This window comes from Talpa occidentalis, unplaced genomic scaffold (assembly GCF_014898055.3).
Source record: "Talpa occidentalis isolate TD23 unplaced genomic scaffold, MPIMG_talOcc4v2.1 talOcc4.16, whole genome shotgun sequence".
Classification (NCBI taxonomy): Eukaryota; Metazoa; Chordata; class Mammalia; order Eulipotyphla; family Talpidae; genus Talpa; species Talpa occidentalis.
The window spans coordinates 81,953,446-81,970,327 of record NW_023601653.1 but is presented as its reverse complement, the minus strand read 5'-3'; the positions used below and the strand labels follow the sequence as shown (position 1 = coordinate 81,970,327).

The following is a 16,882-nucleotide window of genomic DNA, read 5'->3' as shown; positions in this document are numbered from 1 at the left end:
GCTCTGTAGCCCAGACTGCCGTGGATTATAGCATGAGGTGGGGACTGTGTGCGGAAGGGACACGTCGGGGGGTGGGGGGGGGTGGAAGCAGTGAAGAGTGTGGTTCTCAGACCACTAGGAAAACTACATCACCTTCTCACAGAGTCCCCTGGGTGCTCCTGGGACACATTACATGGGATTGTGGACGAGGTTTCCAAGGAAGAGCAAAGTTTTGTGGCTGAGGAGCTGGCACGTAACAGCATATTCCTTGTCCAGTTCCCTGAGTGGCCATCAGGACCTGCGCCTCATGTCACTCTGAGCTCCCCAACGTGGGTGACGCGAGCAGCGGGGGGCTTCAGTCTCTCCTGCTCTGCAGTGTCCGCTCCTCTTTGTGCATTGGCCTTGGCAAGTGACTGTTTCCCGTAGGACAGGGAGGCCAGTGTCCCCCTGGGCTGAAAGCATTTGTAGAATTTTGTAGGAACGGGAGGTGATCACCAGTCTGACCCTTCAGCCTCAGGCGCCACCTCATCTGACGCTGACCAGAAGGGGTGTCCTCGCTAGCGATCCTGCCAGGGGACAGAGTGACCCATTTTTGATTGATCTTGAAACCACGAATTTCCACGGTTTATTTTTGCCTTAAATAAAAGTTGAAACCTTTACCCACAGTCTGTGATTGGGTCCACGGCCTTTGGGGGCAGAGGGGTTGGGTGTATGAGGGAGAGTCGGTGCTTCACAAGGACTGAGTAGATGGATGAGGAGGGTCTCAAGAGGGAGTCAGATCACCCCCTGCTTCACAGAAGTACAGGGCATGTGTTTCCCATCCAGGACTCCTCCAGAGAGCTGGGGTTACCAGGGGTAGACAGAAGGTTGGACGCACGAGGTGAGGGGGCAAAGAGACTGGCAGGCCCCAGACCTTCCCTGGGAACACTATAGCGTCCCCAGCAGCAAGGTCTGCGTGCTCAGCTCTCTGCTGCTTCTTTAGAGGCCTCCCCCTCCATCCTCTGCCATCCCCAGGTTCCTAGCCCAGATGCCCTCCCCTCACCTTCCTGTGTAGTCCCCAGGCTTTTGTTCTCTGCTGACCTTTACTCAGCACTGCTGTGCACCAGGCGGGAATCCCCTGAGCTACCCGGGGCTCCTGACTCTACATCTTCGTGTTGTGATGTTCTGAGTCCCAGTCAACGGTGAAAGCTTGGGCAGAAGAACATGGATTTCTGAATAAGGACAAGGTGGAGGTGGGATGCACAGACCCTTGTCTCAGTCTTCCTAGAGGAACGTTCTGTACCACAGCGGCAGCAATCCCGTGCAGGCAGGCGCGAGGGTGGTGGCCATTCATTCCAGGCCTGTCCTCAGTGTCTAGCCAGCACTGAGGAAGGCGCAGCTGGAATGGGGCATATCCTCACCCTGCTTTGAGCCTGGGATGCTTGGCGGCAGCCCAGTCAACACTCATTTGTAGTCACCCGGTGAAATGCAAAGCAAGAGGTTCATGCTTAGTCTGAAGCCTCCACATAGCATCATTGGCTGCAAACACGCACACAGTCAGGAAGAGGTAACAAACATAGTGACAGGAAAGTAAAGACCAGGACATCCCCACTGTGGCCTCAGGCGGTTGCACTCACCCCAGGAGCCCTCCCCAGATGTCAGTGACCTGTGAGGAGCTGGAAGCCCATGCTGGGCCTTCACAGGGCCAGGGCGTAGTGAGATAGTGGTAGGGCTAGGGCAGAAGGGCAGGCACCGTACCTAGTGTGGAATCTGCTCGGACACACAGCACGGGCTACTTGCAAGCTCTATGTGATCAATAACCTGTTTTCTTTGAACTAACGCTTGTTTTTTTAAATTAATAGAGCCGATGTAATCTTCTATCCTGAATACTTATTGCATTTTGTTTTTACTTCTTATTGCTATTTAATAAATTATCCCATGTATTGCAATCATAATTTTGCTTCACTTATCCTTCACTCTTCAGTCTTTTTTTTCATAATAAACTTTTTTATTTTTTACGTCATTGTTCATTTTTAATCAATATTTGCTTCCCCCACCCCCTCAGGTGGAGTCCCCATAGAGTTTCCTTCCCAGTGCACCCGTGCACCGTCACCTCAGCAAGATGTGGCACATATACACAACGGAACATTATTCAGCAAAAAGATAAACTCATGGCATTCGCAGCAACGTGGATGGAGCTAGGAGGAATGATGCTCAGTGAAATAAGCCAGAAGGAGAAAGAAAAATATTGAAGGTTTCACTTATAGCAGGAATATAGGGGAACCCAATAAGACATCAGTGTAAAAAAATAACAGTACAAACCACAACAAAGCAAAAACGGACAATTATAAACTAGAGACATCCTGCAGGGGAGGAGGAGGGAGAGGGATCAGAGGGAGGGAGGGAGGAGCCCGGGGGACTGAACTAAAGCTCTGGTTTTGAACTGGGAGTCTCGCCCCAGTGGCATCTAAAGAAATGGCAAATATTGACCCCATCAAGAAAATAGGGTGTTTACTCGGGCCCAGGAGAAAGGGTATAGCCCAGGCAAAGAGGAACAGCACACTTGGGGAACACAGTGGAGACAGGGAACCCGCCGTGGCTGCTGTGCTGGGAGGTTTGCTGATGACAAACTGTCCTTTTTAGCTTACTGGAGAAGGCCAGCGTCAGGTGCCATACCTGAAGGGGTTTTTGTGGTAAAAACTACCCCTGTAGGGCCTCCCTGGTGGCGCAAAGGGTTAAGCAATGCGCGAGGGAGCAACCCATGTGGTGCAGCAGACCTCTCCTGTCACCCCGCTGCTCCCCTCTGCAGTGGATTTCAATCAGTCTGCCTGTTCTGTTCCCCAACTGTCTCTGGTGAGTCCTCTCGCCCCCCGCATCTCTGGCCTGCACCCCAGCTCTTGTAAAAAAAATAAATAAATAAAAATCTAAAAAAGAACAAAAATAAAAACTCAACACAGTACTTGGTACCCAATAAGTAAACGCTCTCAAGACCATGTGCTCCTTGAGAGAAGAGACCACGTCCCCTACGTCTGTGTTTGCTCGTGGGGCTTGGTTTGGGGCTAAAGGCAGAGCGCACCGGGCACGCTGCACTGTGGTGGTGGGTTTGGAGTGAGCAGAACAAAAGGTCAAGGGGCCTTCCTGGTGGTGCAAGGGTTAGGTCTCAGCACTAAGAAGCTATGGGCAGCCACTGCAGCTCGTTCCATGCCCGGGCAGGGAGCAACCCACAGGGTGCAGCAGACCTCTCCTGTCTCCCCGCCGCTCCCCTCAGCAGTGGATTTTGGCCGATCTGCCTTTCTGCTCCCCACTCTGTCTCTGGTGAATCCTCTCATCCCCTGCATCTCTGGCCTGTACCCAGTTCTTGTATGCATAAATACATAAATCTTAAAAAATAAAAAATAAAACTACCCCGTCCTCCTATGGCTGACCCTCTGACCACAAAGGCACGTTTACAGTCGGCTCCTGTTTCTGTGATGGGCTTCCAGTGGCCACAGGCAGCCCGACCGGCATTTTCCAGTTACAATAGGACCTCTGACCCCAAGTGTGGACTGAGCACTAACGCGTCCGGGGGGAGCAGAAAGGACACTGAGGACGCAGTCCAAGGGAAATGGGTCAAGTCCTCACCTGCACTCATCGACCCCACACCTCCTGCCCCCGGGCCTCCTTTCTAGGGGACCAGGCCCAGGCCAAGCACCTGGGCAGCTGTGGAACCAGCGCCTGAGGGTGCGTGGACTTTAGGAGGGAGCGGGCCTCAGTGCCCCTGGCCGCCTCCGTCCTCTCTGAGGAGGAGGGTCGTGACTCCCAGCCCGCCATTGTCACTCCTGCCCCATCGGGACCATCAGCACCTGAGGGCAGAGCTGCGCCTCCATTTTGGGGGTCCCGGTAGGTTGCGTAGCTGCTCAGCTGTAGTGCTGGGGACAAGCTTGCCAACTGCCCTCGCCCTCTGCGCCCTTTGCAAGGGCTGTCTTTCCCTCCTACCCGCAACTCCTGCCCCTCAGAGGACTCCTGCTGGGTGGGGAAGGGGGAGGTGTCGCAGACCAGCTGACTCCCTCCTCTGACCCCACTGATGCTGCCCAGCACCACTGGGGAGGGGCGCTCCTGGGCGCCAGTGGCCCCAGGCCAAGTAGGTGCCCTGGAGCTGGTGTGTGGGCAGGACCGACCCCCTCAGTGTTTTCCCACCTCAGGGAGGCGGTTTCACCTGGGGGTGCCCTACAAGATTTCTCCCTGCGGCCCTGAGCGCCCACGCAAGACAGTGTCAGCTCAGCCTCCTTTTCTCCCCAGTTCTCTGGACAGAAATGCCTGTGACTCTTGCTGGAAAGGCCTCAGGGCTCTGGCACCCTCACCCCCCCAGGCTGTCCCGGTACTCTCAGAGTCACCAGGGAACAGGCCGGCCTGCGTGTGGAGAGATGGCTGCCCGCTGTTCCTTACGAGTTTATGTTTTAGGAACTCAGGACCACTGAGGGCAAACCCCAAGGTTCCTTCGAAGGAAAGCAACCCCGACTCTGAGCTGGTCGCGGCGGTGTCTGCCTGGGATTGGCAGGATTCCCTGGTCCACAGAGTGTTTCCAGGCCTCTTCCTGGCTCCTGGCCTTCTTCCTCGCCATCTGCCGGGATCCTGGTGGGAGGGTCCGGACAGTCCCCGCCCAGGGCAGTGACGGGCTTTTTGCCGGATCAGCCTTTTCATGCTGCTCCAACCTCCCACGATGAGGGACCAGCCTGCGGCCAGGCCCTGCGGAGATGATCACACCTCAAGAGTGAATCTGGCCCCTTCATTCCGTTGTGCCTGATGGGGTCGGTCCCGTGGCGTTGGCCCTGGGCCTGTGGGACGTCTCCTCCTCCCGGCCTTCTCTTCCCCACCTGCCCATCAGAGTTGCGATGGAGGAGGACAGAGCGGTAATGCCCAGAACCGCTCTCCCTCCTGAAGCCAGGTGCGGGAGCAGGCCCCTTGCTACATTTCTTGCTACATTTCTTGGACCGTAACTCATGTCACTCTGACCTTGAGCAGTGACAATGTCAACTTGCCCAGCACCGGCTGAACTGTTTATAACCCCTTCACTCCTTGGAGGGTGCTCAGCCTTTGGATGTAGATGTGCTGAGACAAGTGCTGGTGTGTGAGCCCCGGTATCTGGTTTCTTGATGCCACACGACAGTCCCAACACCACTCCCAGCACTCTCCCCCTCTCCATGGTCACCCTGATGCCAGCTGAACTACTGCCCTTCCCCTTCTGGGGTCTTGGCGCTGCCTGCTCGGGTGAGGTGAGACACACAGCGCTGCTCTAGTTCAGCTTCTCTGCCTCTGGAGTCTCAGGGTCTGAGGTTCGGGTCAGATGTGGCTTGGGCAGGGGAGGCCTCGGGTGAGGGCAGAGGACAATGCCAGCGTCACAGCACTGGGGACAGGGCGTCTGCCGCGTGTCACCCTCTGAGACCTGCTCTGCGTGAGTCCAGTCAGCAACACTCCATTGCTCCCCCCGCCTTTCTTTGCCTGAGGTGAGATACCCCTGTGCTACCCACAATGCCTTTTGCCCCCAGGAAACTGCTTTGCAGGAAGAAAACTTACACTTTTCCTTCTCATCCTGGAGAGGGTGACAGTGACTAAGTCTGTCAGGGGTGGAATTGTGTGCGGAGCCAGCTGAGGCCACCCAGCTCCAGAGAGGTGTGACTGTAAACTTGTCTTGACCCATCATGGAGTCTGTCCCGTGCCCCTGAGCCCAGGAACACCAGGGTCCCGCGGGCTGGCACTCATGTAAGCAGAAGCAGCTCTGACCTGACCCAGAGCAGGATGGGCTCTGCTGCTCGGTGTGGGGGCCCTTTGGCACTTGGGCGCCTTCATGGGGAGACAAGAGAGCTGTGTGCAGACAAGACGGCCTGGGTAAAAGGAACTGTGAGCCAGTAGAATGAGAGTTGCTCAACCTCCTATTTGAACAGGTGGACTGAAAGGCAGTTCGGTGGGCCTTACCCAAACCTCCCGTAGAAGGACCGTGACCCAGTAGACTGACCCAGTTGCCTTTCCTCATGACCTAATATTCTTTCTGGATTTCCTGAACACTTTACACAGTTGGCAAATGCTGCTGAAACAGGTGACAGGTGAGGGCGTATGTGACCCTAAGCACATGTCGTGTGGTTCAGCCCAGGACACACAATGATGGTGCTGCCCTGGCCACGCCGGTGGGCCTAGCCCTTAAAAGCCTCATCCTGGCTTCTTGTAGGGAGTCAGGCTGGACTTTGCTCCTCCAGTCCTGTCTTCCTTTTTCGAGAGCGAAACTCTCTGGTGAATTCCCTCACCGAGGGCGTCTTGGGACCCACACATGTTGGGGAGACTGTAACAGAGACAGAAGGAAGAGGTGCTGCTGAAATTGATGTTTTGGGGAGGGACAGGAATTGAGCTTGCCAAGGGCTTCTATTAGCCCTTATAAAAGTCATCCGAAGAGTGGATTGGGGATAGGAAAAGCATTTTAGAAAGACTCTAATAAGGAAGGGAAGTGAGTATTCGCTGCCAGGGATCCTGAAGCTAGACTAGAGGCACAGACGTCCAGATTGAGGACTTTGGATTCTTCTCTCACTGCTTTCTGTCTGCGTCTGTCCCCGCGTGGCCATGTGGCTGTACCTGCTGGCCCTCATGGGCCTGTACTACCTTCTGCGCTGGTACCGGGAGAGGCAGGTGGTGAGCAACCTCTCAGACAAGTATGTCTTCATCACGGGCTGTGACTCGGGCTTCGGGAACCTGCTGGCCAGGCAGCTGGACCAGCGGGGCTTGAGGGTGCTGGCTGCGTGTCTGACGGAGCAGGGGGCAGACAAGCTGAGGGCCCTGGCATCAAGCAGGCTGGAGACCGTGCTTCTGGATGTCACCAAGACAGAGAGCATCGCTGCGGCCACCCAGTGGGTGAAGGAGCGCACAGGGCACAGAGGTAGCACCCACTTCCCAAGTCCTTTCTCTCTCTGTTTAGGGGAGCCCCTTTGTCTGCTGCATGGGGTGTCCCAGTCTGCTTTCAGGTCCAGAAGTCCCGCCAGCTGTCCTCACCTCACCCAGCAGGGAGCATGAGCCTCTTTTCTGTCCATTGCCCCTGAGCTCCCCGCCTGGGCCCTGGAGCATGGGGAGGGTTTGCCCCTATGTGATTGGCTCTGGCAGGTCCCTGCATGTGGGGTTCTCCCTCACCCCGCAGACGTGATGCCTGGGAGGGTCAGGACCCTTTCTGGGACCCAGCAGGGGACGCTGGCTGTGCAGAAAATCTGAAATGAGGAGGAACCCTTTCATGTGTACTAGGCCTCCCTTAGTGTGGAAGCCCAGATCTTTGGGCCTAAGTGGTGTCCTCCAGCAGCTCGGAGGGTCCGCTCTCCCCTTCTGCAGGCGACCTGTTGTCTCTGCTCTACCTTCTCCCCGTGCTGCCTGCTCATGGTCCCCCCTGGATGGAGGGTGAGTGGGGACCATAGCTGGGGACTCCCTCAGGGCACAGCTCAGAGGTGCTCTCTCTTCCCCTCTGTGTCCAGGACTCTGGGGCCTGGTCAATAATGCTGGCATCTCTGTGCCCGTGGCCCCGAATGAGTGGCTGAGCAAAGAGGACTTCATGAAGGTCTTGGACGTGAACCTGCTGGGGGTGATCGAGGTGACCCTGAGCCTGTTGCCCCTAGTGAGGAAAGCGAGGGGCCGCGTGGTCAATGTCTCCAGTGTCCTGGGCCGCGTGTCCCTTATTGGAGGGGGCTACTGCATCTCCAAGTTTGGCGTCGAGGCCTTCTCGGACTCCCTCAGGTACTGCACGCCCAGAGCCCTCCCTCTGTCCTCCTGTGTCCTTTAGTCCAGGGACCCTGTTCCTGGGGGTTCATCACAGACTTGGAGACTCTTCCTTCTAGAGCCCTTTCTTGCTACTGCCCCTTTCTCTTTCTGGATCTCAGCATGGGCCCCAGTCCTATAGCATTTGTTTCCACATATCCCTGCCCTGGACCAGGGCCCATTCAGAAAGTTTCTGAAACAATATTTCAACTGCAATAATTTGTTTGAGGGGTTCAAATCGATAAGTACTGTGATATCTGTGGAGCCCTTGAGGCGGAGACAGTAATTACTCTCCTTGGGTGGCTGTGACTCACAGTAAGGAGCGGTGAAGACCAGCAATGTTTCCCTGGCATAAACACTGTGTCGGTTTAGAAAGAGAGCTGCAGGGATGGTGAGGCCACCTCAGGACTGTGTGACCAAAGTCACCTTGCCGGCGTGGTAGTCCACTGAATTAGTGGAGGGCCCTTGGCAGTGGTCTGAGCTGAGGATTTAGTATGTAACTGAGAACCTAGAAGAATAGGATTGAAGGCCTTCTGGGTGAGAGTCTGTCCCGAGTCCAGTCTCAGCATGAGCATGACGGACTGCCGTGCCGAGGCTTTTCATGGTTCTTCATGGTTCTACATGGCAAGGCCGAGTCTCTGCAGGGGTGTTGGGCAGGCAGACATGAGGGGCTCTGAAGCGATGTGGGCCCTTGACAGGTTGTGACTTTTGTCATGGTGACTGAGACCCCTGGGAATATAGTCATCAGGGTAACTGCTTATTTAACTCAGCACTTGAGATCCAAGTATCTGCAAGGCGTACCTCTAACCGGGGAATTGGCAATAGCAGGCAGAAAGATGCTCTTCAGAAGACAGTTACAATAGCACATGTGACAGAGGCAGGGGCTTGAGTAGAGAGGGATGGCAAAGAAGGTGACTGAGGAGTATGGAAAAGATCAAATGGGCACAGCCGGGTGCAGGTGTAAATAAGGGAGACATGGGAGAGCATAGCACCAAGTGGAGCCTCGCAGCGGAACTGGTAGGATTAAAAGTAGGATTAGAATTAGGCTTATGGAGCCTCCCCTGGTGGCGCAGCGGTTGAGTGCTGGGTTGCGAAGCTGCCTGCAGCCTCTGCAGCACCAGTTCGATCCCCAGCTGCTCCCCGGCCACCGAAGGAGGATCCCACATGGCGCCCCGCTGCTCCCCTCAGCAGTGTACCTCGTCAGTCTGCCTGTTCTGCTCCCCGCTCTGGCTCTGGTGAATTCTCTCACCCTCCCGCACTTCTGACTGTACCCAGTGCATGTATAAATAAATAAATAAATCTTAAAAAAAAAAAAAAAGAAGTGTGTGTAGACATTTGAGGAAATGTACAAACCATGTCCAGAACTGGTATTATCATAACAGTTCCTTTTTCCAGGTTTTTCTGCACTTTGACTCTAAATTGGATGAGTTTATCCCACCCAATTCTGTCTTAAGCATCTATGTTTTTGCTCATTATTTGTGTGTGTTTTGTCCCAAGATCTCTGACCAGGGTCCTCTCCCTGTTTGCCTGCAGGAGGGAGCTCTATTTCTCTGGGGTGAAGGTGGCTATCATCGAGCCTGGTTACTTCAAGACCGCTATGACCTCTGCCCAGAATATTTCTCACAATTTACAAAATGTATGGGATCGGGCCAGCCCAGATATCAAGGAGATCTATGGGGAGAAGTTTCTGGCATCATGTGAGTGAGCTGTGGGCCGCAGGGCGAGAAGCAAACCATTCTGGAAGCTGGGTCCCTGCTTAGTACCTCCTCCTGTCTCAGGTCCATGTCCAGGTCTGACTCCCCACACAGTTGAACATTTAAATCCACTGGTCCCAGGTGGTCAACTGGACAAGAAGAAAGGAATCCAGGCTTGACATCTGCGGCACAGTCCAATATGAATCCCTCATGATCTGGGGAAGAATGTAGCCAAAGAGGGCGCTCCCTGGGTTCCTGGTAAACTACCACAGAGCAGCTGCTTTCAGTGCTCACGTGTCTAGTGTCTGGAGGCAGTGTGTGCAGCACACACATCCCAGAGGATCACCAGATGGTCTAACTGTGGAAACTGGCAGGTTAAGAATTGGGGCACACTCTAGTGACTCCATGGCAATGACTTGAAGTGTGAATTTGGGGTGACCCAGCAATTTCTAGAAAGTTTTTGATTTAAGTTGTTCACAGAGGGAGGGTTGGGAAGTGAGACTATATTGGGATGGTTTGTCTTTCTGGACAGACAAGACATTCATGGCAATGCTGGATCCACTGTGTCCTAACAATCCGTCCTTGGTGACGGACTGCATGGAGCATGCCCTGACCGCCTGCCACCCCCGCACCCGATACTCAGCTGGCTGGGACGCCCAGTTCATCCACATCCCCATGAGCTACTTGCCGACCTTTCTGATGGATGTCCTGTTCGCCTGGCTCTCCCCAGGGAGCACCGTGTTCCTTCACAGACACCTGAAGTGCTTTATAGGCCGAGATTGGGTGAGGAGGTGATACATCGGGGGGTGGGAAATAGAGTGTAGAGAGGGGGCTCTCGTGACTTTAGCAGACACATCTCTCCCTCTTCTCAGAATTCTCCCTGAATTACCCAGGACTCTGGGAGTGTTAGGAGCAAAGAACGGAGTTTCGGGGCTGTGGAATAGCACATATCTATATGTTGTTCCTGAGTGCCCACCAAGGCCCTGGACCTCATGTCCACCCTAATACACGAGAAATCCACACTGAGGGCGTGATCAGTCTGAGAGGGCAAGCCCTACCGTTCTGTTGCTTTTGCCTCCTCAACCTGTGCCTTGGGCCTGCTGTCTTCTCTTCCTACAGGATCCAAACGGTCCGGGGAGGAAAAGATGAAGATACTTTTTGGGGTAAAGGAATTGGAGGTGACCACCAGGCTGACCCATGAGCCTCAGGGGCCACCTCCTCTGACACTGACCAAAGGGGGTGTCCTCAATAGTGATCCTGCCAGAGGACAGAGTGACCTGTTTTTGATTGATCTTGAAGCCATGGGTGTCCACAGTTTGTTTTTGCCTTAAATAAAAGTTGAAGCCTTTACCCACACTCTGTGCCTGGAACCATGGCCTTTGGGGGCCCGTGTCTCCGTTTTCCTCTCAGTTTGAAATTGAGGATGTAGAGACTTCAGGGGAATCTTATGAGGAGAAGTCAGCATTCCTCCTGAAACAGAATGTGAAGTAGATTTTGCGGTGACTTTCATTCTCAAATCCGTAATAAGAGCTGGCAGAAGACAGGGCCTGATGAACGTGTAAAATGAATTGGAGGATCTTCAAGGCGCCCTGGGTTGTTCACAGCTCTGGTGTCAGCCACTCAAGGTCAATCCATTTTTCCCAATGAAATGCAAAGCAAGAGCTTCAAGCCTAGTCTGACATTTCCAGATTTGCATTATGTCCTTTGCGCACATATAAGAAGAAATAGAAAACAAAGTGATACAAAATAAAAGATCAGTAAAATAAATGCTGCATCATCTTATCTCAGTAGTATATTTACAGGACATTTGACCTCACCCCAGAATTCTTGCCCATAGTGTCAGAGAGCTGTGAGCTAACAAACCCCCGGGCCTCCAGCTGGGCCTACCCGAGGAGTGTTGCGTTAGCAACACCACAATAATGGGGAGAAGAAACCCTAGTGGTAGAGCAGGCTGTGGGATGCAGAACGCTGCCTGAGAGCAAGAACCTGGCCTTTTTATTGCCAGAAAAGGGGGTCAAACCAAACACTGGATTTGGGCTTTAGGGAGGGTGAGTCTACACCCGACTCCCACCCAGGGCTCCAATCTTATTAACAAGACATCCACTGATCAGTCCCTGGGGCGCTGGTCACTGGCCCGCCGGGGGTTCCTCAGGGTGTGTACCTATTGCCCCAGGGTTATCTACGTCCTGCTCTTGTCTAACGTGACAGAAGCCTTGTATGCCACACCCACAGAAGTTTGGAGGGACTGGGACCTGTGACTCAAAGTGTGGACTGTAGTGAAGGGGGTCACCTTTGTCTACATGGGACAATGGTGTTGGAAAACAAGTGTAAGATCACATCTAACCTACACTCAGCCGAGCCCACACTGCCTCCTTCCAGGCTTCCTTTCCTGGCTAGGAGAGGTCCAGGTCAAGCACCTGCACAGGTGTGCAACCCAGCCCCAGGGCCCAGGGAGTTTCACCAGGCAGTTGACCTCACCTCTTCTCCTTGCTGACCTGACCCTTTCTGAGGATAAAGGTCAGGCTATTGATAATATTTCTGGAGTAGTTGCTCTCATCTGTATTGTCAGTGAAAACAGCCCTCATCAGGCACTGATGTTATCAGCATCCTCAGAAAAATCTCATTAACACTTTGATGAGGCAGCCCTCATCCAGGCAGGCCCTGAGGGGTGCAGTACACTGGTCTCTAAGACAGGGCTCGTGTTCCCCACTCACGCCTGACTGCAGCACCATGCCCCCAGTGGGGAGCCCTCTGCTGAGCTGTGTCCTTCCCTGTGTTTTGGCCTCTGCCTCGGACATGGGCCTGTCCAGCCTTGTGTGTGCCCCAGATGCTCTGCCAAACCTGCACAGACCAAGAATTTTAACAACCATTTGTGGTGGGGCCTTCCCAAGGACAGCGTGAACACACGGAGGAGCCTCATCTGCAATTCACATCCCCTCCAAATGTCTCCTTCAACACCTTATCCTATAGACCTACCCTAAGGGGTGTCTATATTTTGGGGTTCCCACTGCAGGTAGGGCTGCATAATGGTTGTGCTGGAACCTAGCTTACACACAACCCCTCACTCCCTGCCCCACCCAGCACCATTATGTCACTGGGCCGCTGCCTGCCTGAGTCCGTGCTATGAGGAGAATGTGTTGGCTTCTGGCCAGACCCTTGTCTGTGCTTGAGCTGGTGCTTTTCAGCATCTTGCCAGGGAGCTGGGGCTGTGTTCCTGGAGCTGCGGCTCAGCCCTGTAGGTCTGCGCCTAGTGAGCCCGCCCGCCCAGGGACTGTGATGGGGGTGTCACTGGGGGAGGGTCTATGTGAGATATCAGAGCTGAGGCTTCTCAGCCTCGTCTCCCTGGGGGGCCTCTGATAGAGCGCTCGCTGTTGAAGCTGAAACTCCCAGGTGAGTGATGTCAGGCCTCCATTTCTCCCTTTCTGCTCTCTTCCAAATTACCTGTCATTCCAACCTGGAATGGAATCTGAGTTCCTGAAGCTTCCCACCCACATCCCCCATCTCCAGCCTCTCGATACTCACTCCCCCAGGCTGTCCTATTACTGTAGAATCAACAAGTCCAGGGTGGGAGATGTCTCAAGTGCAAGGCCCCTTCGGAAGTTACAGTGAAGGAATTTGTGGTCAATTTAATAATAATCTCCAGTTCCTTCCAAGGACAGAGACCATGACCTTTTCCTATGAAAACTTGGCCTTTTTGGATTCATTTTCTTTTTTCCCATAGCGAGACAATGGAATGACAATGCCCAGCTGACAATGCCCAGCTTATATTTGTCCTGCACAAAAGTCATGGCCTCAAAACATTCAGCCAGTGCTGAGTCACACACCAGGTATAGGTACTAGACTGCTCTTAACTACAGAAGCCACATTTGCAGACAATTCCTAGAGTATCGACACCAGGGCCTGCAAAGCAAAGCTAACCAGGCCGTTCAGGACACACAAGGCAGTGAGCCTCCGTGTGTTCACGCTGTCCTTGGGAAGGCCCCACCACAAATGGTTGTTAAAATTCTTGGTCTGTGCAGGTTTGGCAGAGCATCTGGGGCACACACAAGGCTGGACAGGCCCATGTCCGAGGCAGAGGCCAAAACACAGGGAAGGACACAGCTCAGCAGAGGGCTCCCCACTGGGGGCATGGTGCTGCAGTCAGGCGTGAGTGGGGAACACGAGCCCTGCCTTAGAGACCAGTGTACTGCACCCCTCAGGGCCTGCCTGGATGAGGGCTGCCTCATCAAAGTGTTAATGAGATTTTTCTGAGGATGCTGATAACATCAGTGCCTGATGAGGGCTGTTTTCACTGACAATACAGATGAGAGCAACTACTCCAGAAATATTATCAATAGCCTTGTGACTGACCACCCCCAGGCTGCCCAGCGCCCCCTGGACCTGAGAGTGAAGAGACCATGTGCACCCTGCATGTTCCCACATTCTGTCCTTTCCTGTTGAGTCTCCCTTCTCTTGCCACTGGAGGTGCAGCCTCTTCTGAGCACTTTGCTGCCCGTCCCCCATGGTGCCACCTCCTCATAATGTCCTCCTGTGAACGAGCAAACCGGACCTTTTGCTTGCACCCAGAAAGCCAAACTCGGAATCACGAGAATGTTTTCACAGGATGGCATCTTATTCCAGATGGTCATCAAGAGAGTCAGCAGGACAGGGACCTTAAAACAACCTGCTCCCCGAGTGGCAGGAGTGCTGGGATTTTACAAGGTGCGCAGGGATGTGAGGGGAGCCCCAGGAAGTGGTGGGCGTCTCGGTGGCAGGAGGCAGGTGTGTGACTTTGCCAGTGGGGGGTTTTCTCTGCATCAGTTAGTGTCGGTCTCTGATGCGCCTCTCACTCAGAGAGACAGAGGATTTTATCAGGAATGTAACACAATCAGTTTTCCAAGTTCCTAAGAATACGGGGAGAGCCAGTTAATGGTTAATCATTTAAAAAAAAATCATAAGAAAGGAATGGCCCTGCCCACTCCACTGCAGTTCAGTGAGTCAAGGTTAATCCTAGAGAGGGACACAATTCAGTGACTTCACACTCCCGAAGAGGGAATGCAAAAGGATGGTGTGACGACCATATAAAGGCTTACAAATAACATGAAAATACAGAACCCTAAAAGTGAAACTAAAAAATACGAAGGCGCCTGTGAGCACTATGTGTGAGAGTCTTTAACACACCCTGAGTTTAAAGACTGGTACCGCAGCCGGGGCCCGAGTCCGAGCCTGGTAAGGGCGCATAAAAGGAGCGGCTTCCTGAAGCAAACTCAGCAGTTCCTGGACTGGGTCTCAGTGGAGGACTTGGCGGAGGCGACTCTCCCGGAGTCTAACTCTCTCCAGGAAAAGAGTTCTGAAAGACAGGAGGGAAACTGATTTTCCTTACTGGAGAGCGTGACGTCGGAGGCAGGCAGAGACGTCCAATTCCACTCTCTCTCACCGCAGCCTGTCTGCAGTCCATCTCCTCCCAAGGACTCAACTGCTGTCCAGCCGGAACCTCCTTTTGCCCACCGCCCCCCGGGTTCCGCACACCAAGGGTGGCTTGGCATCCTGCGTGACCATCCAGACTCTGGGCCTCGGGCCTAGAGACTTCCACTTCGGTGGAAGACCCGACTGAGACACGTCAGGTCTACCATCCTCAGTCAAAGGCACTTGGAAAACCTTAGCTTGGCCTGCCCGTCTGAACCGCGTGTTCGTGTGACAACTACGGTAATAAAATTCAATCTGAGAGCCGACCTGGGACGGAAGAGTAGTCATCACACTCGTGCCAGAGGGTTACAGTTAATTCTATTTATCACTAAATTTCAGTCTAGGGGTGTTTTTTGTGGCAAAATGGAGGGGATCTGGCAGAATTCCGTTGTGGGAACAGCTCTGTAGTTCAGAGTCTGGCTTTCTGAGTGGAAGCAACAGAGAGTAAGTGGCTGGGAGAAGAGCCTCAGATCAGGGGAGCTTTAGGAAATACATAGACGGCGGTTGTAACAGCACATATGCCAAGAGCACACAGTAGACTAAAACCAGTAATACTGAAGAAATACACTGCTAGGAGGAGTAGCAAGAGAGATAGGAGAGGTCTGCGGTGCTGAGAGAGGGTCCCGAGCTGGATCTATACTCCAGCTGGACAGGGGACTGGTCCCGGGTGTGCCCTGACTCATGAGCGAGTTGGCATAAGGGGTCCTGGGCTCTTTGGATCATCAGCTTCATTCCAGGATCCACGGCAGCCCCCCCCCCACACCCCTTTGTCCAGTCAAGCCTCCCAGCTGACCTGCCGGGCTAGAAATGGGGGCTCAGATTTTTAATTCCGTAGAGACACCAGGACAGTAGAGGCCCATGTTTGGCAACAGGTCCTTTTAGGAGGGTCCTGGCATTCACCCCAGGAATCAGCAACACACGCTGCAGGACCAGCCTTTCCGTGCTGCGACCACTTCCCCTGCAGGAACACAAGCTCCAGCCTGAGCGGCTCCCTGCGATGCAGTTCATCTAAAGGCAGAAGCCAGACGTGACCTGTCCGTTGTGCCTGCTGGGTCGGTCCCTTGGGTGGGACCCGGGTCTGTGGGACATCTCCTCCCAGAGCCTCAGTCTGCAGCTGCGCATCAGAGCTGCAATGATTGTGGTCGGTGAGGGAGATGGCAGAGCAGTGAACTGGCCCTTGTCCCAAGCCCGCTCCCAGCTCCCTCCCCCTCAACAGGGTCACCCTGACACTAGCTGACTATACCCTGCCCCTCGTGGGGTGTGGGCTCCCCTGCTTGGTGAGGTGAGCACACACAGCCCAGTCTCAGGGTCTGAGGCTCAGATGAGATGTGCCTTGGGCACGGGAGGCCTCGGGTAGGGCAGAGGGCAAAGTCACCCTCGAGCACTGGGGACAAGGCAGAGCACCGGTGTCGCCACTCTGAGAATGCTTTGGGTTTTCCTTCCAGCAACGCTCCACCTCTCCCTTCTGTTTCATGCCTCTGAGGACAAACACCCCTTCTGTAACAACAACGCCTTTACTCCAGAAAGCTGCTTTGTGAAGAGGAGACCTTTCACTCCTGTATCGCCTTCTGTCCTCAGAGTTGGGCAGCGACATCGGTTCTCAGGAGTGCACTTGTGTGCGCAGCCCGCTGAGGACACCAGGTCTGAGAGGGGCTTGACGACTATCCTGTCTGCAATCAAAGCAAGGCTGCCTCTAGAGCGCTTCCAGGTCAGGAAGATCCAGGGTCAAAGTGCTGGGGAGGAGGACTCTGACCTCCACATCGAGGAGGGTGGGCCTTGTTGCTCCGCGGGGCTGTGGCATCGGTGCCCGTGGGGACAGGATTGGGTGATCAAGAGCACATATCAGAGCTCGCAAAAAAGTCCAAAGGGTGTACGGGGGAGGAGGAGGGGCAAGAAAAGAGTTCTGAAAGACAGGAGGGAAACTGATTTTCCTTACTGGAGAGCGTGACATCGGAGGCAGGCAGAGATGTCCAATTCCACTCTCTCTCTCACTGCAGCCTGTCTGCGTCTGTCCCCGCGTGGCC

The 16,882-nt window shown here is 54.1% G+C and overlaps 1 protein-coding gene across 1 annotated transcript; it reads left to right on the top strand.

The window, feature by feature from the left end:
- Positions 1-6,546: 6,546 nt before the first annotated feature.
- On the top strand, positions 6,547-10,904 carry LOC119247104 (retinol dehydrogenase 7-like). Its single transcript, XM_037513319.1, has 5 exons — positions 6,547-6,859; positions 7,440-7,698; positions 9,253-9,416; positions 9,946-10,196; positions 10,824-10,904. The coding sequence occupies exons 1-5, from the start codon at positions 6,547-6,549 to the stop codon at positions 10,902-10,904; spliced, it is 1,068 nt and encodes a 355-aa protein (XP_037369216.1).
- Positions 10,905-16,882: the final 5,978 nt, after the last annotated feature.

Coding starts and splice junctions, on each gene's coding strand:
- LOC119247104 (XM_037513319.1), top strand. CDS start 6,547: ATGTGGCTGTACCTGCTGGCCCTCATGGGCCTGTACTACCTTCTGCGC. Junction 6,860..7,439: donor GGAGCGCACAGGGCACAGAG/GTAGCACCCACT, acceptor CTCTGTGTCCAG/GACTCTGGGGCCTGGTCAAT. Junction 7,699..9,252: donor GCCTTCTCGGACTCCCTCAG/GTACTGCACGCC, acceptor GTTTGCCTGCAG/GAGGGAGCTCTATTTCTCTG.